Genomic DNA, 26334 nt, shown 5'->3' with positions numbered 1-26334 from the left:
CTACCTTCTATATAGACATTTTCTTTCTAGCTCAGTTGTTACAGCACTGAAGTCATCAAGCTGTAATTGTCTGCTTTATTTCAAATACTGTACCTACAGAGGAGCATTAGTTAAAATGTTGTTGCATTTTCTTTTAAAGAAACCATTTGTTCTGTATCTCTTTCAGAATATGCACAACAATAACAAAATGATTCAAACCATAAATACGGCTGCTAAATGAGAGCAAAGACATTGCTAAGCAGGTAAAATGTATGTTACTCTGATCTCCAGGAGCATAAATTCATGGGTTTCAGTAGAGTTGCTCTGTATTGCTGTTGGTTGGGCTCAGTTTCATTAAAACTTGGTTTGAGATCTCACAGCAGCCAGAACCCAGCACAAGAGAGCAAAGCCCATGGCAAACTTAAATTTCTGTGTTACTCTTTCCTTTGTTCATGGCAGAGATGAAGCAAGCATATTCATTCCTTGCTTTGACCAGCGAGTGCTCAGGCATGCCTGCTCTAATGCAACCCCGTGCAGTACTTAACTGGACACTGAAATTAGATTATATTTCACATGAAGGTAGTGCAGCAATACAGGGGCAGGCTTAGTTGTTGTGGCTTGTTTCATCTCTTTATGTGCTCACCTTGTAGGTTAAATGTCATACAACTATAAGTAAGGTCTCAGTCTTTAAGTACTAATTGATTTACCAGGAATGCAACAGTTAGTTAAGAATAGAGTGAAGGTGGTATGATGAAAGAAGACTCAGACTGTCTGGATGTATGCTTGCCTCTTAGGAGCTGTACTCTTTCAGTGTTGGAATATTATGTCATATAAAACAGCTGCTTTCTGCTATTAGCAATGATCTGTGGTTGAGAGGATGATACCTTATGTTAGGTGTTCTACCTGTAGTGCTTAGAATAGTGGCTGCTGGGGACTCTATCAAATCTGTAGGGTGGAGGTGAGGTTTTTCTCCCATCCCGCCACCAATTCCAGTTAGAAAGCAGAGGAAGATCACAACACAGTTCTTAAGGGTCTTTCCTACACATTCTAAAAGATGTAGCTGTGCTGCTGCCCTTGTGTTGGCCCTATGCCTCTTGTGTTACTTAACCACTCTGTATCCCTCAGGGCTGACGAGCTCTTGCTGGTTGCACTGCATCTTTAGTCTGGGAATTTAGGTAGAAGGCAAACTGGCTTTGTAAGCTGGCATGGCTGTTTTTTAGACATTTGCTTTCTTGCAGCTCAAACCATAGTGCCACTCTCAAGTATTTGACCTTTCTTCACTACGATATTCCCTTCTTTTGTTCAGCTGTATTATTACCCTGCCAAGGATCTTGAGCCAGGTACCTCATTGACCATTTACTGAGAGAGCAGTTCTGTAAGCAAGAACTCGTGAGTCAGGATCATGCTGTACATCACCAATCTAGGCTCTAGCACCACGTACACAGCTGCTGCTGCAAAATGTTCAGTAAGTAAATATGATATTCTTGAATCCTGAAGAATTGATGTCAAGATCCTCAAACGCTCAAGATGTCAAGATCCATGACAGCTCACTCCAACATAATGCAGCAAAATGAAAGGAGTAGCACTTGTTGCAGTAAAACAGATGAGCTATGAGAAGGAATGGAGTTACGTGACTGGTAACTTGTTAGTTCAAGCACAACTGCCTCATCTGGGCAGTAGGAGCGTGGTCCAGCCTAGAGGGTGTGTTTGGTTTGGTTCAATAACAAGACGACACAGCAAAGAGGACATCTCTATAAATGAAAATATGAAATTAAATTTACTTTCAGCAATGTACAGGAAAACTTCAGCACTACAGCCAACCTGAAGTAACAAAGATAAAGCCCCTTGAGTTCTTACAGCAGTACAAAAGAAAGGAGGATACTGTCTGGCTGGGAAAAGGGTTGGCCAGGAGCCCGTCCAGCACAGGGGAATACAAGACTATCACTGTGTGGCCCCTCACAGTTAACACAGGAACCTACTGGTGCCTGTATATTTATATATCTTTATAGTAATAATTTAAGTTCAAAACCTAAGCTATATATATATATACATATATATTTTTGGCAGTAGTTTTTTTTACCCTGGTTTCCCTCTCATGGTTTCTGCATATGCCAACTTCTGACTGTGCAGTGCGCACCTCTGTTTTACTTTTGTCTCATGTTAGAGTAATGGTATCAAACTCTGTAAAGCACTTTTGTGATGTTTCCTGTAAAGAAAGCTGAAGAAAATAAATTTATCTTAACAGCAGCAACTGAATTTAAACTTCCAGGTTTGTCTGTTTGTATTCATCTGTCCAGTGACTCCAAGCAATGACAGCAGGCACCTGTGACTTGACAGCAGCATGCTGTCATGTGGTGTTCAAGACATGGGACAGAAATTCTCTTGCTGTCCTCTTTGCTTCACTTGTGCCCTGCCTAAGTGACAGCCCAGGCTCCTTGCATTGCAGGTGTCCACTTGGGCACTGTCAGCAGCTGTACAAATCTTCAAAAGAGTGCTGAAGAAATAGCTGGAGAGCTATTCAAACTTAGAAGCCCACTGTACCAAGTCTGCCCTTCTGTCCAGCCCGCAGGTGTTACAGTACTCACAGGACTTGTGTGGCTTCCGGACATCTCTGAAGCTTAGCTGTGAAATGTGAATAGTAGCACTACCCTTCCATAGCAGCATTTTCTGAGGGCAGAGGAGAAAAAATAAACAACCAAAAAAATACCCTACATCCTCTTGGGTCTTGTCTCCTAATACCCATTACCTATATAAAAACCCAAAGCAACATCACCAGTGAAATGCAAAGTTAATTCCAAACTGTGGTATTTAAGGTATCAGTAAACAGCATTATCTTCAGTATGTGACCCCAAAGCAAGTGGTACAACTGGCATTCATTAACACATTTGGTAGTACTTGGAATGGCAAAAACTTGAAGTTTTTTATAGAATAATTAATTTATTATTAAAATTTATAAGCTGTTTGTTTGTTTTAAATCCAGTTTCTCTTTTGGTATTTTTTCTTGGGGCAAAACCAACAGGAAATACTCAACATATAAGTCCATTACTGGAATGACCATCCACGGCAATGGCTTTCTTATCAAGTGGTGTTTTCCCTACTACACAGACATAAAGTTGTGCTAAGCATCTCAAAGTATTTATTTATTATACAATGCTGTCCCTAAACCAAATCATTAACAGCACCGGTAATGAAAGAGATCTTCCCTATGAATATTACTGTAAACTTATTTTAATCTCAGGACAAATTAGAAGTGAGATTCAAAGCTTTTAATTTTTGTGGTGAGGATGAAAAAATATAAATACGAATATATAAAATGTACAAATTAAAAGCACAGAACTTTCTCAGTGCATTCTGGATCGCTTGACTCTGCTCGTTTCTTCCGGTGCTTTTCTTTTCTGGGATAATCCAGTCCCAAGTTCTTTGCTGTTCTGGAAGCAATGCTCAGCTTCTGGCAGGCAGTAAGACTCCATTGGGGGAGGCGGATCCTTCAATAGAGGAAGGGGAAAAAAAGTTGCTTAGCTCAAGGAGGATCTTCTGAGACTAAAGAAATTGCTCAGTTGTTTTCTAAGATGTAAATTAATAAAATGAACATTGCACACGCACATCTTGAATATTTTGCAAGCTCCCTGCTCTGGCAGAGGCTCCTATTGACCTGCTGGAGGTGATGGGCCTGCTCTGTCCTGCCTGCACAGCACGCACCTGGATGAGGAAGTCTGCAATGTACTCTGGCTTCAAGCAGTTCACTCCCTGGGCTGCCGCCTCTGCTACGTTCACCCTGGTGTCATCTGGCCTCAGCTTACTGAAGTCAGCAAAGAGATGAGTTGCTTCTTTGAAGAAAGACACAGAATGACCAGAAAACACCTACAGATTAAAACACGAGAGACAAAAGCTATTAATTTTTGCAGCTCATGACCTATAAACTCACACTCAACTATCAAGCCAACACAAAACAAAATACTATTTACTGTGCATTCCTGTACCATCTTTACCTTTCAAGGCCAATCTTCTCATCAGAGGAGGGCCCACAAATTCTGTGCTCAGCAGCCTGAGCAATTTTGGCTAGGCCCTACCATTAGCATGGACAATACCCAGCACAGAGTTTAAGAAATTATACCAATACCTTAAAAAGTAACAATGAACACTCAACAAAACAACAACAGAAAAAAAAAAAACAAAAAAACAGTAATGTGTACTTTCTTTTTCCCAGAAAGCTACATACTTTTGCTCCTCCTGACTGAAGAAGGCGTCGGAATCCGGCTTCCTTGGTGTGATCAACATTCAGGATCACTTTCCAGCCACTGAACGCTCCCTAGATAAAAGACTCCATTTAGCCATAATGATGTTCACAGATCCCTCACTTGCCTCTTTCAGGTGTACCTATCAGACAAACATTTGCTATCATCTGGTTTTGTCTTTTTAAATTGTAAAAGGCAGAAAAAAAGTACAGTGTAGAACTATCAGGCAAACACCACACACTCCACCAGCTTTCCACCACGCCATTCCACCTGCATGGAAGGTGGGCAAACCATTCTATTCAGAACACTTGCAACACCAACAAGAAACAAACATCTTAAGAAAACCTGTGTACTCTACTACATACTCAAAATGAGCTACAAAGCTGAGTAAGAGCACTTAGGGTCAATATATTTCCAAATAGGCAAGGGACATCATTTCTCTCACTAACACTCATTTAAAGGAGGTTATAAAATACACGTGAGTTACACTGATGCAGTTGAGACATTGGCAGTATTTCCAGCTTTCAGTGAATACTTCTGTGTCTGGTTGGAGAGAGCAGCTACGAGAACTTGGTGAGCTCTGGTTCCACCTTCAAAAATATCACAGAAACACTACGGAACTCGCACTGTGTGACAATCAGAGAAGGTGCTTTGGGAGAGATGTCAACTGCTGCCTTATCTGAAGTACAGTATTACACCCACTGCTAGATACAGGAAAATGCTGTCCAGTGAGCTCTATTCACCTGTATGGCACAGCAGGGATTTCTCAGAGTTACTGCCAGCACCAGCCATGGTTTTCTGGTAAAACCAAGGGAGAACCCCAGCTAGAGCTCAGAAGCACAAACAAAGGCATCTTAATGGCTGAATTATGCTTACATACATTGGTAACCACCTGTCTAGCTCTGCAAAAAGCATGACCAGTGGGTGGTTCAGGAATAGATTAGGATGTAACAGATCAGCACTAAAAGGTTACTTAACTAACTAGAAGATATCCAGCTAAGCCATTTTGTTCTTAGTAAGACAGATTCACTTTTCCTGCCAGAGAAATTTCTGGGTTTCTCAGTGACAAACCCTGTCTTGGCCATCCACACTGTACACCTTACATCCAACACACATCTTAATACCTCAGTAATTCCAGTTTCTTGCCTTCCTTTATGAATTTTTTTCCTCCACCTCAGGGCTGCAAGCGCTAGCTTCTTCTGGTTTACATTGATCCCAGGCAAAACATTAAGTATGGAATCACTTCCCCACTCATAATCTTCTTCCTAGAATAATCAGAGGCATGAATTACAAAGAAGTCTTGTCAACTTTGCTAGCAGAAAGATAAATAATAAAAAAAAAACATCCAGAACAAATCACAACTCAGTGTAATTCTGTGCAGCAATTTTATCTGAGCAAAACAGCTCCTGATAAAATTAGAGATATGTCTCTTAAATGCATGTAATTATCATGGCCATGCATAAAAACTTCCCACAAGTTTGGTCAGGAACCTATTTTCAGAGATGAGCTTGCCAAAGTTTCTGAGATGCTGGAGCCTCTAAAAATCCCAATGTTCAGCCACTCAAGACAAAGTGCAACATTCTAGTTTCTCAATAACAAGATTACATGCCTGAACAAAGCAGCCAGCTCCTCTACATGCCTCCAGGTAGGAACGATGAAGCACCCACTTTCCAGCTGCCATCGAGGCCAGGAATTTCTCATTTCGAAGAGGATGTCCCACAACAATGTGTGTGCAACTTGGATCAAAGCACTGTTTCTCAAGTACTATTCCGCCTTGGAATTGAGGATTTAATACAATTCAAGTTATTTAGAGTTCAGGCTGTACCACAGAAAGATCATTCAAAGTGAGAACTATTTGAATTTTTTTAAAAATCTCAGATTTACACTGAAATATTATGATTGATTGAAGTGATGAGGGAGAAGCTGGCAAGGAAAGAGGAACTCTGGGAAAAGAAAAAAAGTGGTAGTGTAACAGAAACAGGAATGGGAGACACCAGAGAACGGCAGATTCTAGACACTCCAACAGTAAAGAATGGGGCTGTTGTGGAGACAGCTAAAAGAAGCTGCCAGAATACAAAACCATTGCTGTTTTATGGCAAAGCTGATCACTCACATAATAATAATATATTCAAGGAATTGCTCACAGAAAACCATAAATTTGAGACTTCTGAGCTGATGAGTCACTAACAGAAGCCCTTTCTTTTCCCAGCTTACAACACACACTATTGCATGCATTTCACAAATATCTGGTACCTAATTCCTCAATCAGATGGCAGTAGTCAAATCTTTCTTGAGGATTAAGAGAAGATAGCTGAAATTTATGGCATTTTTCTGGTTCTTCATCTACCTTCTCATCTTCTTTAACAGCCTGTAAATATAGCAACAGATTTTGGAAATATTACAGAAAGATTAGTTTGACAGTTGACTGTTTCCCTGCAAGCAATCCTGAGTTAATTTTATGTTAAGTTTTCTTTTAGCATGGAAAAGAAGAACCAAATCTGTCAATCACTTGACAAAAGCTGGATCTTATCAAATCAACATTAAGCTCCTGCTTAACATCCTCTTGGTTGCCCCTTTTTTTAGGGCAGAACTGAACAAATCTGTTATAAAAACTAATCCATATTTACTGAATGCCAAGCTGAAAACATGAAGCAACCATCATCCATCTATCACATTGCCTCATCCATCCAGGCTTTCTTTAAATACCAAGGCCACCTATATATTTCCACCACAGTTTATTCATTAACATGACACTTCAGCCCTCTGAAGAAATGGTTGATGCTAGAAGTTGGAGCGTCAAATGATACACTGAAGGCAAAAGCCTAAACTCATTTTCCTATTTACTTTCAAGTTCACTACACAACATTAAATTTCTGAACCAGGTTTATGTCCAGAACAAAGATAAGCAGTTTGCATTAAAGCCTGAATTCCAGATACCATCTGCAAAATACAGGCCTAACATTTTTCCATCATCCAAACATGCCTAGAGTTCTCCCTCCTGCTTATAAGCACCCATAGAGCAGCAAAAGGCTGCAATGAGGTCTCCCTGGAGCCTTCTCTTCTCCAGGCTAAGCAAGCCCAGCTCCTTCAGCCTATCTTCATAAGAGAGGTGCTTCAGATCTCTGATCATTTTCATGGCTTCTTTAGGACCAGCTCTGTCACTTCCATGTCTTTTCTGTGCCAGGGGCCCCAGGCCTAGATGAAGTACTCCAGATGGGGCCTCAGAAAGGCAGAGGAGAACAATCACCTCCCTCGTCCTGCTGGTCACCAGGATACAGATGGCATCCCAGGCTGCAAGCACACACTGCTAGCTCATGTCCAGCTTTTCATTCACCAGGACCTCCAACTCCTCCTCCATAGGGCTCCTCTCAGTGTATTTCATGTGGATGCTGTTGCCACTGCTGAAATGCACCACCCACCAACTCACTGTGCTCACATCCACTGTTTGGTCTCCACAAGCATTCAGCAAGCACTGATGAATGTCAATGGGTGCCATTTTTTCCACATGGAGGAATTCAATGCCACACCTTTGCTTCAGATGCACTTGCATATCAGACACCATTTTGTCAGACTGCACCCCTACTGCCATCTGTCACATGGCAACAACATGTAATGGAATACTGTTGGGAACATTTAACCTCTATTGCCATACCATCGACATCTGCCTCTGGTGTTATGGGCAACCATAATAATACAGGAGGCATTACTTTCACAGCAGCCCTTAAAGTATAGCTACACTTTTAGGACACATTACAATCATGAGCATTTCTTCAAAATGTCAAACCTTTTCTTTGGGCTGTGGTGCCACAGGAGGGTTAGCCAGTGGGAATGCAATGCTGGGAGCCTGCGGAGTTGGGATCAAGTGATCTTTAATGGGCGTTTCAGGATCTCTACATACAAGATTCTTCAGATCTTCAATCGTATCTCCATCTCCGGCCTCAGGAACAACTGAGGAAGTAAAACACTGTTACCAGACTTGTCCTTGGCTGAATATAATTATGGATAAAGTACAAAAGCAGTTATCCTAAAAGGGTGCTACAAAATGCACAGTTAACATGTCAATACTGCCCTTCTTGAAAGGTGCTCTTCCTTATACCACAGATCACCAATTGAACCTTACAGACTATGTCTCTGAATGCCTTGTTTTGAAAAGCAGAAAAACCTCAAACGGCCTAATTTCTTTTGCTAAATGTACTTGCTCAGTTAAACCAAAAAAAAAGAAAAAAAACCCTGAATGTATCTAATTTTCTTCAACCTCCTCTAGAACAGCATTAGTTTTCAGTGGAAATTCTTCAGAAGAAGAATCTCTACAAATTAGATTGTTGGAGGATGTGAGGAGGTGGCAATGGGCTGAGAAATAAATGATTCTGCTATCTGTCTGGAGGTGGCAAAAGTCAAAATGGATGAAAAACCTTAAACGTGTTGCTTTAGTCCTGCTTAGTCCCAGCAGAAGATTAAGACTTCAGAAATAATATGAAAGATAAACACAGTATCTTGACTAAATCATAACTGAAGCAAATTCATAAGCAGCTCTGAGATACTGTTTTCGGCGCTCTCAATTACCTTCTTTCTGTTCCTTTACTCTTCACCTACTAATATTAAAAACATTCTACTACTAATATTTCTATTTGAATTCCACTGCATCTACCTGACTTGTTAGTTGGAAGCTAGCTGAGGATCCAAATAAAATTGTGGAAGATATTTTCTAAAGTTGATACAGATTATTTTCAGAAAAACGCTGCCTTGGTGTTTGACCACAGATGGCAAATATTTATGAAAGATTTTTTTTTTTTTTTTTTTTTTTAAGAAACAGCAACACATAGTGGAGCTCAAATATGAAAAAAGTATAATTTTACATTCAAGAAATGCCAACGATGTTCACTCTCTAAGTTTTTTGTATTTTTGAAGTAAAATTTAAGCATTATCTTATTTTAAAATCCCCAAGGATCAACCCGATGCTGTAACAAAGAAAAATGGTACTTTATTTCAGATTTCATTTTACCTATACCAGCAATCTCTGCATCAGCTATGGACCCTTTGAAGGTAGACTCATCCATGTTCCTATTAACGTTACTCTGAGCTTGCTCTGTGTACTGGGAAGGACTGTTAGGCCACTGAAAGTTACTGACGAGTCTCGCTCTCTCCTCCCTTGCTGTAGGATCATCCCAGATGATCTGCTCACTCTGGGATGGCTCTGTGTTGATATCTGTGAGAGCCTGACGAGATTGCCTGAGAGAAAAAGCACAGATACTTTAAATATTCCTTTGTTTTTACAGAACAGACTACTATCTGTTACCAGAAGGTAACGTTTTAACAATCACATCAACTATAACATCCAAGTGACATTATTAGAAAGCATGTCCAGAAAAGTGGAAGCCTCCAGTATAAAAGCAACTTTGGCAATCTGTCTTTGCAGGTTTAAGGGTCAGCGTGGCTGAAAAAAGGCAACCAAAATGTAAGCAGGAAATATTTTCACCATGTGTCACACTGATAAATTATTCCATAATCAGCGCACTCTACCCTTAACTGAATCTTTTAATTTGCTAATAAACTCACAGCTAAAGGAATGACTTTGCAAGATTTCAATTACATTCTCACTGGAGCTCAGCACTGTTGAAGCTAAAATCCTATTCACTGTGAGAAATGAAAAGAGGATAAATATTCACAAAATGCTTTATAGGAACAACTACTATTTGCATATGACTGACGTACTGAAATACTGCAGCACTGCTTTCTTCAGATATCTCTAACAACACTAACTAACCTGAAGACAAATTAGTTGGTTAGCACAAATCATTTCAATATTAAAAAGCAATTATATTCTACTATTTTTTGAAAAGCAAATATACTCATTTATATGTAATCTTAGGATTAAGATAATACTCTGATTTTATCTAGCAAGTCTTGTTAAAGATTCTGTATTACAAGAAAATGAAGTATATCACAACAGAAAGACAGTACAACTGAAAACCCTGGAGATCTATTCATGTTTCAATGATTGTCTGAGTAGAGAGGACAAGATAAGATACACTGAAATGAAAATCAATACCTTAGAGCTTCCAAGGCCCTGCTGCGGCCATTTCGCACAGACCGTGCGCTATCAGGAGTGGCTGGAGAACTATCAAAACTGTTCCTTGAAAGGGATCCTCTTTGTCCTTGTGGTTTCACTATTGATGTGGCAGACATGATCTCCTGCAGCTGCCTCTGGAAGCTCTCCCTCATTTCCAGCGCCTGGGTTAAAACTTCAAGAGAATAAACAAAGCCCACAAGATCAAGATTACTACAGTAAGTGGAAAGTACAGCCATTCAAGTCAATTTCTTCCCCTGTATCAGGAAGGAAGGTTATATAATCAAGGAGGGAAAGACTATCTAGGAAAATGATGTATGACTGAAGTCACCCATTTCTTGTCACAAGCAAGAAATCCCATTTGGATCATTCCTGAAATTGTTTGTGTGACCTACCTTATATTCCACAACTCTCCCGTAACACATTTCTTTACCTAACACAAAAATGTATACGATACTGATTTTCTGTGCTAAAAATCAAACAGATGGTTTTTTTTTTTCTTTTCTTTTTTTTTTTTTTTAAAGAAATAGCAACTAAATAATTTGTAATGGATTACCCTATTTTTTATCGGCTGGCAAGATCTTTATACTAGAGAGCAAAACCTCTCCCTCATATCGAGCAACAATGGCTAGTTGTATTTGACTGGTAAACAGATACAGTAGCTAAAACTTTCACATCTTAACATTCAGCACCTGAAACTGTAGAAAGCTTACACTGGCAGTTAGACATCACGTGACTATTCTGAGAACAGGAATTTATATTTACCTCCCTTGGATTCACTTATTCCAATGTGCTCTTCTCCTGTGCCAACTGTTTCCTTTATTTGGTCAGTAGTTAAATCATCTTCAGCATCATCTTCATCCACTGGAATAATCTAAAGCCAATAAAGACAAGTAGAATTCTTCAATACCACATCTTTTATTTTTACCTTTGTTCATCACTTGTGAAATTTCTGATGAAGAATAATCTTGCCTTAGAACAAGCTAATCCTTCTGCCATCACAACAACAGTAAGACAGTGAAAAATAGCATCAATGACAACACCTACTCTGCAGTCTATAGGTCTACTAAGTCAAGCTTAGCCTAGGACCTCTTGTTCACTTCAAAAAGAAGGCAAGGAATGGACTACACTATTTCAGATGTGGAAAGCACTTCTAATCCTGAAATGTCTGTGTTTGCCTCTATTGTCCCAGAAGAGGATTACAGATGCAGGAAAAGCATGAAGTAGCATCTGCAATAGCTGCTATTAACTACCAGTGAAATCTGCTTCAGCATACCAATGAATAAAGAATCAACTTCATTTATTACATTAAACATAACAGCCACGTGAACTGAATTCCAATGATGCCACAGAACATGAATTTCTATCACACACTCTACCTCATTTTCTTCTGCTGGTTTTCCAGTGGGTGGAAGCTTACTGGAAGAGGAGGGCCTGAAATCTTGCACCGCACTGATGTCCAAGCTCATTTTGGGATTGTAAGTGTGAGGAAAGAGAGATTCAGGAAGCCGTTTATATTCTTGGGCACACTGTAACAATATTAGTTAATATTATAAAAATGAGAAACTGCAGAAAATTAATACAAGTTCCATATTTAAGTATAGGAAAAGGATCACTGAAAGAAGTAGTTTACACAGGAGAAAAATGCAGCTTTCATTCTGGGAAACATGTAGCAGAACTGCTGAATGGAAGAGAATTTCTTTATCCCTTACAGAGTACAAGGGAAATGCCAGCAAAAAATGTTCAATTTATAAATTCAAAGCAGAATGTAAAACATCAATTCCTGTATATGCTCAATGTAAACTCCAACAGAAAATCAACTGCTATCTAAAGAGTTTTAAGCCTTCTTTTCTGTTCACTTTTAATATGAAGGGGAAAAAAAGCAAACAAGCTTCATACCTCTAAAAGCCAGTGTTCTGAAACAATATGTATTCCTCGTTCTTTAACTGATCTATATTCCTTGTTGTTGTCGTTTTGTCCTCCCTTGTAGATGAAGTGCGTTACTGTTTCATCAAAACACCATCTAGAAAATAAAATGAAATACAACTTGAGGATATAATTACCTATATAAAAGAATAAGCAGTTGATCCTAGAAATATACCTACTTCAATGAAGAAAGTGGGCTCATTATTTATTTAGCCATAACAAAAGAAAGACAACTTTCAGTTTCAGGACAGAACACCTTCAATCTCTTCTGAAAGCATTCCTGAAGTAAACAAAACTTAGTCTGACAAAGGTATGAAAGAGAGTTTGGGGTTTTGATTTGTTGTTACTTTTTGTTTTACTAAGTAAATGAAGTTCCAAATCAGTTTCTAAAAATAAGTGTGAGCAGTTTATTATATGTTTTTCTTCTACTGATATACTGACTTGCTACTAGAATACCAGTCCATGAAGCTCAGAATAAAATATAGGATTCTAAAATGTAAACTCATAAAAATTAACACTTTTATCTTATGGAAACAGTTTGTAGTTCCTCTCAGTAACAACCTATTCTTTTTAGTTTCTCTAATCACAGAACTTAGCCATGTTCACAACCTGTAAAATAATTAGTTCTGAGCCAGAGAGACACACACACTTTCAGATCAGATTCAAAATCTAAAATATAAAGTCAATTTTAAACTTCCCAAATACCAAAAGTTTTAGTATCTTCTGCATTAAAAAAAAAAAAAAGAGAAGGAAAGAATATTTTTCTGCAACACTAGTAGATTTCAGGATAAAGTTTTCTCAAGACGGACTTATCAGAAACACAGAGAAAATATAACTTATTTTGCATTGGCATGTGGCTGTATTTTTGGACATAAATCATTTAAGATCATGAAACTTAAAGTTTAGCTATAGCAACAGGTCCCATAGACAAGAGTATTAGAATGCTAAGATTCATATTTATTTCAATTCCCACCAGTGCAGAAGTTTAGAAGTTGTCCTTTATTGTTTGATACCTGTAATCCGCACCAAGAGAAGCTGCTATAGCATTCAGTTCACTTTGCCTCTTACTAAGTTTTTTACTAACACATATAACAACACCAGCTAGAGGCTTGGGTTCTTCCTCCTGTTCAAGTAGGGGAAAGAAAAAATCATGTTTAGACAATGTCTGCATGAATAACAAAAATATTTAAGTATTTAGTGTAATATGTGATAATATTTCCAATAACAAGAAAAGGCAAACATTTTTTTTACTCCCAATCTCCACGTCAAAAGAAAGCACAACTATCCTTCCAAGCACTAGGAATCCAAAGACAAAAGATTCACTCTTAGCCAGTCTCCCTAAACCATACTGTGCTTTTTTCATCACAGACTGACCACTTCCCTAAGCACCAAAATTAAGGAATTATCAAACCTGATACCACAAAAACATTTCACCCTACCAGAGTGAAAAGGTTAGAGTTCAGAAACTACAGAATAAGAAGTAACAACCTTCTCTTACTGAATGCCATTAGTTTCATCGCCTCCTTCACAATACATCGTGCAACAACATGAAAAGCAGTACTAAAAACACTCTTTTCTCTTGCTTCTTTGCCTGTTTTCTCTCATTAGAGTAGATTAGGCTGGAGCTCTAAACTTCAGTCCAACATGAAATATTTAATCCTGCTCATCAGGAGCCTCGGAGTTTCTTAATTATTATAAAACCCTACTATCCTAATACTACAAAAACTGAATTATCACAGCTTTATAAACCATGCACCTCAGCAACTCCTTAGTATTTGGGATGGCAGTACAGACAAGAGAAAAAGATTTTTAAATTTTTGCCTACTGCCTTATCTTGCTTTATTTGCTGTTGAAGATGCATAATCACACACATTTTTACTCAAATGTATCAAAATGCACAAACTCCTTTACAGCTTAACTCACAAAAGTTACAGTATTTTCTTAATCAATCTATGTTCCAAAAGCTCAAAACCAAAATCTCCTACCACTTCTGGCTGTGCAGCCTTCAGCTGAGGGCTGGCAGTAAGAGCTTCTGTATTCCGAGAGCTGTTTGCCAGTGCCAATTTCAGGTTTCTGCCAATGACTTCAGAAAGAGGTGTGCTCAGCTTCCTGTTCTTTTGACCAAGGCCTCCTGGAGTTTCCAAAGCTGCCAGAGCATCCTACCAAAAAAACCAAAGTAACTGACTGACTTTCATGAAGGCATTACAACCAACATTCTCATAAAACCAGGACTGTGTACTACAGTAGCAGCTAGCAAGCACAAATCAAAGTACCACTGCACAAGAACTATATAAGAGAATCCCAATCTCAGAGTATACATATTTAAAGCAGGAAGAAGAAAAGATTTAATCCTCTTTTTCACTGTCATCAGGGAGAACTGCCTGCAGTGGAAAGAAGCCAGCAACCAAATCCAGGTACTCCCAATCCCAAGCAAGCCATTTCCAATGTGTGTTGTTCCACTGGAAGGGAAGAGGGGGAGGAAGGGAGGAGCGGGAAAAAAAATCCACTAGCACAAAAACCCAACAACTTGGCTGAAAAATCAGTGAATTCACCTTCTAATCAAGGCCTTGATAATGAAAAACAAATATGAAGGCTTCACAAGCATATTCAATTCACTCAACAGCTATTCCAGCACTCCTGGTGATTTCCTTACCATGTTTTAAGGCTGATAGTTTTTCATGGCTTTCAGAATGAGACAGTGAAGCCAAAGCCCTAATCCATTTTTCAATTTTCAGTAATAATTTTAATTGCTATACAGTTATTTCCTTAAAAAAGTCATTAAAGTAGCATTTCACCACAGAACAAATAAACATTTGTTTCCTAATATCTGGAGGAGTTAACAAGCCTTCTGGTTATATTCGTCAGTCGTTCAATGGAAAGAACAGATTATGTTCCATGAGGTGTAGAACACATAAGATGCAATAGGCACAAAGGAGCTTTGTTAACGACATTAAAACATCTACTGCAACAGATTCAATTCACAGGTTGTTAACTAGAAATATATGCAAATTAACAGAGGACGTTTTTCTGGCTTTATTCAAAATAGAAAGGCTGTAGTTAACAGGGTAAAGAGGCTTACGATACTTTTTTGAGCTGTTTTTAAGTTTATGCATATCTTTAAACCTCAATGGCTCTGTCAACACAAAAAATTTGCAAAGAATATTACCTTTACATCAAAAGAAGGCTTGAATAATTTGTCTTTGGAAAGAAATTTTGATGGTGTATCAAGGTGTAAGGATGGTTCTTTTTGTAGCAGTCCTCCTGGTGCAGGAGGAGTTGTTGCTTTCCCAATATGATGAGAGATTACAGCTTGGAAAGCTTTACTCTGAAACCTGTTGATATCAAGAGGGGTGACGGCTGGTTTTTTTCCAGCTTTGTGGAGATAAGCAGGTCGTTCTGGAGAATCGGGAAATTTAGTAGTTGGTGGTGTCTTGCTAAGTTTAGTAATGGAACTCTCATCTTTAAAAGGAAACAAATAAAATGTAAGCAAGCCATCTGATTACTCTTTTAAAAAAACACAGATATTACATACACTTGTTTGAAAGAACTTCATTCATCTGACCTTCCTTCCCATATTCCCTAGCTTGCTAATAACCAACCTTCAGCATCTGCATGTTCAACCAAAAACTTGCTTTCATCTGCTCTCTTTCCTGTCCTTGCAGACTGCAAAAGCCAAGCTACAGTGACTGCAGGCAAATTCCACTTCTTTGCAGCCTCATACTTGGAACCATCCGGCTCTTTCACCACAAGATGGGTACTTGCAAACATTCCCTTTTTTGCATTGGCTTTTCTCACGAAGAATTCTTGGACTCTAAAATTAGATTAATAAAACATTTATTTAGTCATAAACAAGGTTAACCTGTGGTAAGTTTGTAATGCTATAAAATACATTAAAGTAATGCAAAGAGAACCAGCAGAATTATCCCAGGCCTGTTTCCCTGCAGAGAAGGACTTGGGGGTCCTGATGGACAAAAAGCAGCAGCGTGCACTTGCAGCCTGGAAGGCCAACAATATCCTGGGTTGCACCAAAAGTGGAGTGGCCAGCAGGGAGTGGGGGGTGACTGTCCCCCTCTGCTCTCTCCACGAGGCCCCATATGGAACACTGTGTCCAGGCCTCGGGTCACCAGTACAGGAGGGATATGGAGCTACTGGAGCAGGTCCAGAGGGCAACAAAGATGATGAAGGGCTGGAGCACCTTCCCTATGAAGACAGGTTGAGGGAATTGGGCGTGACCAGTCCAGAAAGAGAAGGCTGTGAGAAAATTCATTGCAGCCATCCAGTAATTGAAAGGAGCTTACAAGCCGGAGAGGGACTAAATTTTACATGGTCTGATAGTGAGAACTAGTGGAAATGGCTTTAAACTAAAAAAAAAGGGGAGATTTAGATTAGATGTTAGGTAGAAATTTTTTACTCAGAGGGTGGTAAGGTGCTGGAACACATTGCCCAGAGTGGTTGCGGGTGCCCAATCTCTTGATGCATTCAAGGCCAGGTTGGAAGGGATCCTGCATGCTTGCCCTAGTGGTTGGCAACCCTGCAGGGAGGGCTGCAACTACGTGATCTTTTAGGTCCTCTCCAACCTAAGCTATTCTACAATTCTAAGAATGTAGAAAATCTGACATCTGAAAAACTGACATTTTTGTGTCAATTCTGTCAGCAAATTTATAAAATTACCAACTCAGGGGATTTTGACAGAAATCAGGCTGTTTGAAAACAGACCAGATTTCTCTAACGAAGTGTAAATAACTACATAGTCACAACTTAGATGAACTGAATCCAAAAGAACTTCATGTTGAAATATTTTAGTTCTATAAAAGAAGAAATTTGTAAGTGATTTAATCACAGTGGCTGTATAAGAACAGAAAGGAATATACCTTGCTCCTAGAAGTCCTGCCAGATAAACCAGGGAGTCTCTCTCTGCACCAGTAAATTGGCTAAAAGAAAGAACACAGTCCACCAAAGGAGTAACTCCTTCCATTACTGGGACTGGTGTGAAAAGTGGATTGGACTGGGGATCTAAGAGGAGCTGCTGTTCCACACACGTTACCTTAAAAAAGACAACAGGACAGATAAAACACAAATCAAGCCAAACAGCAACACAAAACTGCAATAACTCAGCTACTGTACAACAGCATTTATGGACTTGATAACAAGCAGTTCTGTTTCTATCACTGCATTTGATGAAATTTTTTCACATGCAATTAGACAAATTATCTCCTAGATAACATTAGCCTTGTCAGGTTTGACTGACTTAGGCATTTTTCAGATGAACTTCGAGTTACTACTCCAATCCTGGAGGCTCCCCTGAAGTAGCTCAAGGGACAATCTGACAGTCTGTATAGATACACTTCACAGAAATTTATCTAATACTGAAAAATACTAACAGCACTTAATCTATGTCACAAGTCCCCTCTTAGAAAACAACATGGGGTTTTTTTGACCTCAAGCTATAAGGCAGACTCATTCTCTGCCACAAGACAGAAAGCTGTGGTAAGGATGTAGCCAGAAACACTAAGTGCGAAGATATCAAACAAAATCATTATTAGTCAATGCCTTATTCTACAAATTCATTATTTAGAGAATATTTAGAGAATTTAGGCCCATGTACACATGTGGCTCTGGGCAGCCTGGTCTGGTGGTTGGTGATCCTGCATATGGCACGGGGGTTAAAACTAGATGATCTTTGTGGTCCTTTTCAACCCAGGCCATTCTATGATTCTATAACAACAGAGTGAAGTACAAGGTGTTGCTCTTAGCTTGGGCCAGCCCTGTCACGAAGGACTCAGCAGTCCTGCTAGATGAAAAACTTAAAATGAGTCAGTAGTGAGCACTTGCAGCCCAGAAGGCCAACAGTATCCTGGGCTATATCAAAAGAAAGATGGCCAGCAAGAAGAGGGAGGTGATTGTCTCTCTCTGCTCTGCCCACATGAGGCCCCATCTGAAGTCCTGTGTCCAGGTCTGGGGCCTCAGAACAGGAAAAATATGGTTTTTGGAGCAGGTCCAGAGGAAGGCTGTGAAGTTTTTCACAGAGCTGGACCACCTCTCCTACAAAGACAGGCTGACAGAGCTGATCTTGTTCCATCTGAAGAATAGAAGGCTCTAGAGAAACATCATTACAGCATTCCAATATATAAAGAGAGCAGCAAAGGGAAAACAACTTTTTACACAGGTAGGCAGTGATAGAACAAAGGGGGAATGGTTTTATACTAAAGGAGAGATTTAGATTACATGTCAGAGTGAAGTTTTTCACTGAGAGGGTGGTGAGGTGCTGGAACAGTTTGCCACAAGAAGGTGTGGATGTTCCATCCCTAGAGATGTTCAAAGCCAGACTGGACAGGGCCCTGGACAACCTGATTAGTGCTCAATCTAGCAGTTGGCAACCCTGCCCTTGGCAGCACGGTTGGAACTAAATGAACTTTGAGGTCCCTTCCAAGCCAAGCCATTCTGAGTCTAAAGTGCTGGCAGACCCTCCCACCAGAAGCCTTTGATTCATGAATCTTATTTAACAAGCCTGTAGAAAATTTCATTTTTGAAATAACTAAGATACCATAAAGATGCAGAGGCTTTAAGGAATGCTTTCATTTAGCAAATTCCAAAAGAAATAAGACTAATTTCTCAACATCTTATTTGCAGAAAAGCCACCACTAACTCTGCATTCTAGCAAGACATATTTATAATAGATATGTTTACTCATTGGACTGAAAATATAACTCCCTTACCAGCCATATATTCGTGACAACATCACCAACAGTTGGCTCCACAGAGCACCCCAATAAAGGTACCACAGCATAGTCTGCAATGATTCTGCTTTGCAGTGGCACAGTTTTCCCAGCATGCTCCTTAATCAGATCTGCAATGCAGGACTCATCTTCTTCTCCAAAACCCAAAAGAAGAAATCTCTTCCTGGCAAATAAACCTCCTTCATCCAGTGCAGAAGGCTCTCCCAAAGAACCATTACAGACAGAAGACTGATTCTCTTCCTGAACAGTCACATGAGTAACATCATTGAAGCTACCAGATGCTAATTTCTCAGCTTCAACTAGAAGAAAAAAGAAAAAAAAAAAGTAGCAGTTTGACAAGAACAAAGACAACTCAAAACAGCTTCATGACGAATGACTCCTAAAAATACAATACTGAAGTTAAAATACTCAATTTTTAATAACAAAATGCTTGAAAACGCGAATTTTACATGACCTGTTCATATGTCCACAGCATGTAAGCCTTGAACCTACCTAATGTAGAATCATTACTGACATACTGAGAGAGGAAGTCATCTTCTGCAGCTTTCTGGAGCTTTACAACATTCACAGCTTTTTTCTTCAAGATGCTGTTGTTTTTGGGAAGAACTAACTTTGCATCAGGTTGTTCCAAAACTGTATTCATAAATAGCTGGTAGTTTTGAGGGATGTACTGCTCCACTGGACAGAGATAGCCTTTATTAAATGACTCCAGTAGCCATTTTGCTGTCACTATATGAGGCCTATAAGATAAAGTGTTATACCAATAAGTTACAGCAGGTCTCAGAACTATGATTCTTGTTTCCCATTCTACAAACTATGTATACACACACATGCACCTTAAGTCTGTAACTCCAACACTAAGGCATGCTTAGCAGACTTTAAGACTGCATGCTTAAGTACGAGGACAGACAGTTTCTTATTTATTTTCTACAATTTGCATTATATCAGCCTACTGCTGAGTTGCCAAATCCTTCCTCCTCAATATATTAATACATTAATACCTGGTTTTCACCAGTGAGAACACTTGGTTTCTATTTACTGAGGCAACTCATAGCAACCCAAAATTTACAGTATTCAAGAGCACATCAGGACGGAGTTGCAAACACCAGCTATAATTCTTATTTAAGACAAGAGCTACTTAGGATTTCCAAATCAATACATATTTTCTTGCTTATAAGTTGGTGAGAGATAGCAAACAAGGCAGAAGTAGTCCTTAGGCAATACAGCTATCAGAACCTGTGAAGCATCTTGTCCAAAAAGTGCTTCAGCTCGTCACTGTTTTCCCCCAGAATGATGTGGGTAACATCTTCATTAAGCTGATTAAATCGAACACCACCACCACAGTTAATAAGCCTTCTCATCTTGTCCAGCTTCCTACCACTGAAGCCACATAGATAGACCTGCAGTGAAAACACAGCAAAGATAAAGGCTTCAAAGAAAAAAAAAAGAATATTTTGATACAGCTTGCTATGGCTGCTCTAAAACTCAGAAATAAGTGATGTAATTTCAGAAAAGTAAAAAAGAGAAATGGAGCATTTAAAATTTGATTCATTTATCTTCATACAGTATTCTAGAAACATCTGAGTATTGAATAATGTAACAAACAGCCAGCCAACTGTTAAACATGGAAGTTGTATAAACAAAACAAAGAAACAAAAAGCAAAATCACACACCATTTTTGGAACCCATTCACTACTGTATTTAAAATATGTTTATATAAATGCTGGCATATTATATATTCAATATAACAAATTTATTTTCTATGCTCCTGGCACACAAAAGCTACAGTATATAAACTGAACAGGAATGCATTATTTGCTGCTAATAAAGCAATGTAATTTACTCTAGCAGCAACTGCCAGCACCTCAATCTAGTGTGCTTCCACATGTGAAGACAGAACATTTGAAATAAATATATTGTTAAACATACTCGACAGCCATCTAATAAATCTTCAGGAGCTTGAAAAGAGCTTATGTCCAAGTTCTCCAACTCATCAGGAGGAGGATCCAGTCTGCTGCTCATTGCAGAACTACAAGCAGTTTCATTAACTCTACTCAAATTTACACTGGAAATGCAGCTGACGTCCGAAAGGGAATGAGCTTTAATGGAAATAAAAGATGCATTAGTTTTGGCTCCTCTTTTTCCATTACTTAACTGAAAAAGAAAAAAAAAAATAGAAAGCTGTCACACTTGATTTTGTTGCGCTAAAAGAAAATGTAGTCTGAAGAACAGATAAGTAAGGCCTTGGTTAAACCAAGGGTTTTATTTACACACGTGTCTGAATACTGGTCTTACTAGAAACAGTGCTTATGTGCCTTTTGTTTATTCCCATATGGATGCTATCCGTGAATTAACAGTCACTGAAAAATCAATTTTCAAAGCTTTTATTCCACTTTGGTAGACAACTGATCTGACAGAAACAATTCATAAGAGAGAGGCCTCTCTGTAGTAAAAGAGCTCAACCCAAAGCTCAATGATTTAAGAGAGTTACATATTTTTGTAATATCAAACTTGAGTTCCCAGCACACTATTGCTAGTGCTAACCTAGTGCATCATCACTCAGCCATTTCCTGAAGTAGCAGTCAATAGCAGGTATTTAAAAACAAAAATCATATTTGAGCTGGCTGTATCTTTTATGCTACCATACTTGTTTGCAAAATGCTTTCACCATTCCTGCTATTCCTTCAGAATAAACAAAGACAAATACATGAAAGTCAGCAATTGTTTTCCCTCTAAGGCTATGATTTAATTCACAACAGACACATGACCTAAATTATAAATGTAGGACCAGTCCTGCACTTTGGGATACAAACCACTGATTCTTAAGCAGACAAGTATACCTAAATCAAATTGACTTTTAAACAATTATTCACATGTTTAACTCCACATATGTTGCAATATCTAACATCCCTAAAAGTAATCTGTTGCAGCTTTTTGCAGAAAACAAGTTTCAAAACATTATCACTACAAAAGTGAGAGAGCACTCCCCTAATTTTAAATAGTTCTTCCTTCTTACTATTCCAAACATTTTATACCTTATCTTAAATGCATCCTAAAAGGTCTTACTTACTGTCAAGCTTGCTGGCGTGACTGGTGGGTGTCGAGGTACTGGGTGTACTGCTTAATTTTGATCCAGTCTCTATTTTATACATTGTCTCATCTTGACAGAAGCCCTTCTCAATGCTGTCAGAAAACCACTGCAAAGGCACACAGTGGACATTCCATTTTTTGGCACATTCGTACTTCTGACCTTTCAAGGTTAAATAAAATTTAAGAAATGCAAGTTACTAAAAGACTGGTGCATGTACGTTCACTGAAAGATGGATGCACATTAAAATCTGAAAACTCAAATCACTGATTTTGGGGTGCAAGTTGTACTACCTTGAACTCATCTCATGAGCTGCTATTTACTTGCCTTTATTTAAAGTTAGAATAAAATCCCCTTGACAATGAGCTCAAGGGTACTGGATCACAGGGCACGAAACCACTATAAATCAGCAAGGTACAAAGAAGCCCTCTGCAGAGCTTTCATCAAGGGTTCCCACCACTAACAGCATTGCTAACAGTATGTCATCTTGCCATACACTTTTGATAAGCTCCACCTACAAGAAGTTTTCGGTTTTACTTTGCTCTATCTACTGAATAAACTGTGATATAGAGCCAGTACCAGCACATTCTAACACGCAGAAATCAGACTTAACTGTCTCATCTCAAAATTCTCATTCTACCAGCTTATGAAATAGGAAATATTCTTTCTTCCCACAAAGAAAGTACAAACCTTTCTCCCTCCAAGAGGGAAGAAAGTTTCCATCTTATCTTAAAGGAGTTCAGAAGGTACAAAGAATAGGTCGTTAAAAAAAAAAAATTAAATCATAAATTCACTATCAGATTTCAAACAACATATAAACTAAGTCCTATCACACTCTCCCAAAAACATAGTTTTTCTTCATCTCTCCTCTCCCTCTACATTTCTCCCTTTTTCTTCTGCTCTTCTTCAGAGTCTCTGCTGTTATTTCTTCTCTTATTCACCTTCCTTTCTTCTCCTACCTTTCGAGCAAGGTAAGAGTGCCCATGCTACTCTTCCCATCAACACCACTTTTCTACACAGAAGCAGCAAGAGCAACACTACTTCAAGTCAAGGAGGGAAAACAATACGTACGCTGTAAGTTTTACCTTTTGGCTCCTGAACTATGAGGTGAGTACATTCATTCATCTTGAGTTGCCCTGAATACTGCCCACCATGTTCAGTCGTGAGGCGCTGGACTTCTTTCCTGTCTGAACTACTTAAGCCAGTCACACAAATTGTACAGCCAAGAAACACAGGACAAGTGTAGTCTTCCATGTTAACATCAGTGTATCTCATCATGCTAAAAGAATGAAAAAAATATCCTTTTTTTGTCTCAGTAAAATCAATTAGAAAAAGAAAGCACTGTGTATAACCATAAGAATTACTAGACCCCAACACAAAGTAAGTTTTACTTCGTTTCTGTTTTCATTACCTTTGCTGAGATTTATCCCACAGTGTCTTAACCCAAGAAGGAAGCAAAATAGGTTTTTTCAGAGAAGCAGCTACTAAATATTTCTTGCTGCCAACTTCTCCTGCTATAAGATGAGTTACTGACATATTGAGGTCTCTGTACACACGTCCACCCATCATTTGTACATATTTATGAACTTCTTCCTGGGTACAGAAATTACAGAAAATCATCAAAAGAAAAAAACAATTAGGAACCTACATCACATTCAAAAATAAATCAGTTTCAATTCTCAGTGGTCTCTTCTAAAAACTAATAAAAAATGTCAATTCCATTTTATTTGCCTGGATGGTAAACAATATAACCTTAAGTAAAGATGTTACTACCATAAGTAAAAAAATTTACTGATGGCTGTTCTTTCAGGTAGCATACATAAGACTACGACGTTGCAATATATGAAAAGTTTAGCATAACTCATGTGAAGTACAGCTGGTTGGATATTTAATGTTTACCATAGACTGAAAAAACACAATCTTCAGCATAATAGCTGGTCAACAGATCCACCCATCAGTCAATAAAAAAATCCTAAAATGTATACATATTCACATATTAATGACTACTTTACAATGTTACATATGCTTATAAGATATAGATACACCACTACGTTCATGCTTGTATATCACACATTATTAAAAGACTTCCTTGTTCTCCACGCAGTTCTTTACATAAATGACAAATACTCTACAAACCATAGAAAGACCAGACATACATAGACATAGGCACAGTTATCATATCACAGTTGCATATAGTATGACTGATGCCATAGCAGTAAACGAAAAACCTGCTTCCAACCCCTATGATTCTGTGATTCTGCTAAACCATCCACTGTGTACAATACGTTACCCGAACATCTTTGTCTAAGGTGGTACAGGATATTGTTACGTCAGCCATGGTCATGTTATACACAGGATACTCAGCTCTTGGGACACATCTCTGGGATTGCATGCAGTACAGGACTACCTGTGGTCCAACAATTCTACAACCAAGCTGCAATTAAATAACATGGAAAAGAAACAAAACAAAGAAAATGAGCAGAAGGTACACTGGAGCAAGGAATGTTTTCTTTGTACCTGAGGAATTCTGGGGAAGGCAGAGCCCTTGCCTATCCTTGTCTAGCTTTACTAGATAAGTGACCGTTTTGTTTTCACATTCTGTTGGAAATTCGCAGTACAACCTTCTTAAGCTTTCTGGGCTTGATAAAAACAGTACATCCTATAGCTAACATGCTATTGGATTCCAGACAGCCTATCTTTGTCTGCCGGACAATTCCTTGCCTGTCAAACAAAAACATGTTACTCAGGAGGAAAAAAAACGAGAGCCAGCCGATTCCAGCAAAATCAGAACTGACCACACTGTTTAGTTTTCCACTACTTCTTAATAATCCTTACACTTTACTAGTTGTCTTCTCCACTAAATACAGCACGCAGCAAAGTTCTAAAGATTTCATTGTGAATACTGCATACTACTACGTTTAGTGCAAGAAGAAAAAATGTGCAGTCTAAGAATATCCATAAGACCTCCTAGAAAGGAAAGAATGTAGCTGGTATAAGTTGATGTGTAGCCTACCTTTTTGAGATGATTAAAAACAACACCCGTGAAAGGATCACAAATGTAAAGGGATTTATCATTTTCTTTTATATTGAGTGCTGCTTCTTCTTCAAGAATCTGGAGATGTTCTTCTGACTGAAATTCTTTTATAGACTGCAGGAAAACAATGCATACGACCACATTTACTTAACTCATAAACCACAAATAGTTAATACTGTGGAAATTACAAAAGCACATCTACTTGAAACAGCCCACAGCAGAGCCACCCTGAATAGTGCAGGGCAGAACAGACATAAGGCATCTAAAGAGCCTCCCTTACCCCCCAGCTTTTCAGTATTCAGACTTAAACACTGCATACAAACTGAGCTTGTCATACAGTGCCTTCAAACCTCCCCAGGTGGGAAAAAGCATCACTTTCTTCCTATTAAGGTGGATAAGTGACCACCACATGGACCTTCCAGGCCTACCCGGCACTTTGCTCAATGTCAGCAAGTTCTGACAGAATCACTTGTTCAGCCTGGTCAGTATGATTGCCCTGAAACACTTCTGTTAGGGAAGTGCAGCTTTATTCCCAGATGTACACGCGCAGGCTGTGTTTACCACCGAGATCACCTCAGTGGAACATCCAGCAGGCCCACAGCTTACACCTACCTCCAAAGCTTTCAAGAAATACTCCGAGCTCCCAGAAGATTTGACGAATTTCACCAAGAACAGCTCCTTGCTGCCTTTCATCCTTTAACTGAGAAGCAAACCCCGGTGAGATTCCCGCGCCGATCCCACCGGGAGCCCACCCTTACCCACGGGGCCCCTCCTCACGTTGAGGCTCAGCCAGCGCCCTACCCGCCCAACCCAGAGCTCCCGCTCCCTCCCCAGCCCCAGCACCGCCGTGTGCTCGGCGCTGCCGGTGGGACGGTGACCCCACGGCGCTCCCTGACAGCAAGCCCACCCCTCATACAGAACCCTGCAGTACCGCGGCGGGCGGGAAAAACGGCGACTCGCACTGCGCATGCGCGGGGAGGACAGGGGGGCGTGGTCGAGTCGAGGGGAGGGGCCTGAGCCGGGTAGTTACGGCGACTCGCACCTCGTCCGCGCTGCTACCGGGCGGCCGTTGGAGGCGCTGTCGGAGGGCGGGAGGGGGCGCGTGCAGCTGTGTGGGGAGTAATGGTTGAAGCCGGCTGGCGGCTGCCGCCTCGCATGGCTCCTCACACTCCTTCTCCTCGCCTTTCGTGAATCTTAATCGGCCTCCTCTCTTTAGTTGCCATTAATATTTCGTAAGGCTTGCTGTTGCTTCCGATACTGCCTGTACT

The 26334-nt window shown here is 39.5% G+C and overlaps 1 protein-coding gene across 4 annotated transcripts; it reads right to left on the bottom strand.

The window, feature by feature from the left end:
- Positions 1 to 2824: 2824 nt before the first annotated feature.
- TOPBP1 (DNA topoisomerase II binding protein 1) lies at positions 2825 to 26181 on the bottom strand. 4 transcript variants are annotated; one of them, XM_031590324.2, is made up of 27 exons: positions 25679 to 25988; positions 25046 to 25180; positions 24323 to 24466; positions 23444 to 23625; positions 23118 to 23311; positions 22015 to 22194; positions 20874 to 21043; positions 20181 to 20344; positions 19437 to 19684; positions 18924 to 19243; positions 17079 to 17251; positions 15807 to 16018; positions 15374 to 15666; positions 14193 to 14366; positions 13221 to 13330; positions 12181 to 12304; positions 11661 to 11810; positions 11047 to 11155; positions 10264 to 10456; positions 9217 to 9443; positions 7999 to 8162; positions 6468 to 6582; positions 5824 to 5987; positions 5339 to 5479; positions 4199 to 4288; positions 3679 to 3840; positions 2825 to 3464 (listed from the first exon to the last, which is right to left on the bottom strand). In XM_031590324.2, exons 1-27 carry the CDS (start codon positions 25757 to 25759, stop codon positions 3321 to 3323), a joined length of 4563 nt encoding a protein of 1520 aa, XP_031446184.2. In that variant the 5' UTR covers positions 25760 to 25988; the 3' UTR covers positions 2825 to 3320. The 4 variants fall into 4 exon arrangements, 1 of the variants encoding a protein (XP_031446184.2); XR_016467678.1 differs by lacking the exons at positions 2825 to 3464; positions 3679 to 3840 and adding an exon at positions 26109 to 26181 and having other exon boundaries at positions 4221 to 4356; positions 5339 to 5475; positions 5820 to 5987; positions 25679 to 25766; XR_016467677.1 differs by lacking the exons at positions 2825 to 3464; positions 3679 to 3840 and adding an exon at positions 25998 to 26081 and having other exon boundaries at positions 4221 to 4356; positions 5339 to 5475; positions 5820 to 5987; positions 25679 to 25766.
- Positions 26182 to 26334: the final 153 nt, after the last annotated feature.

Source organism: Phasianus colchicus, chromosome 6 (assembly GCF_987193195.1).
Source record: "Phasianus colchicus chromosome 6, bPhaCol1.hap1.1, whole genome shotgun sequence".
NCBI lineage: Eukaryota > Metazoa > Chordata > Aves > Galliformes > Phasianidae > Phasianus > Phasianus colchicus.
The sequence above is the reverse complement of the archived record's forward strand: the minus strand, read 5'-3'. Positions and strand labels throughout refer to the sequence as shown.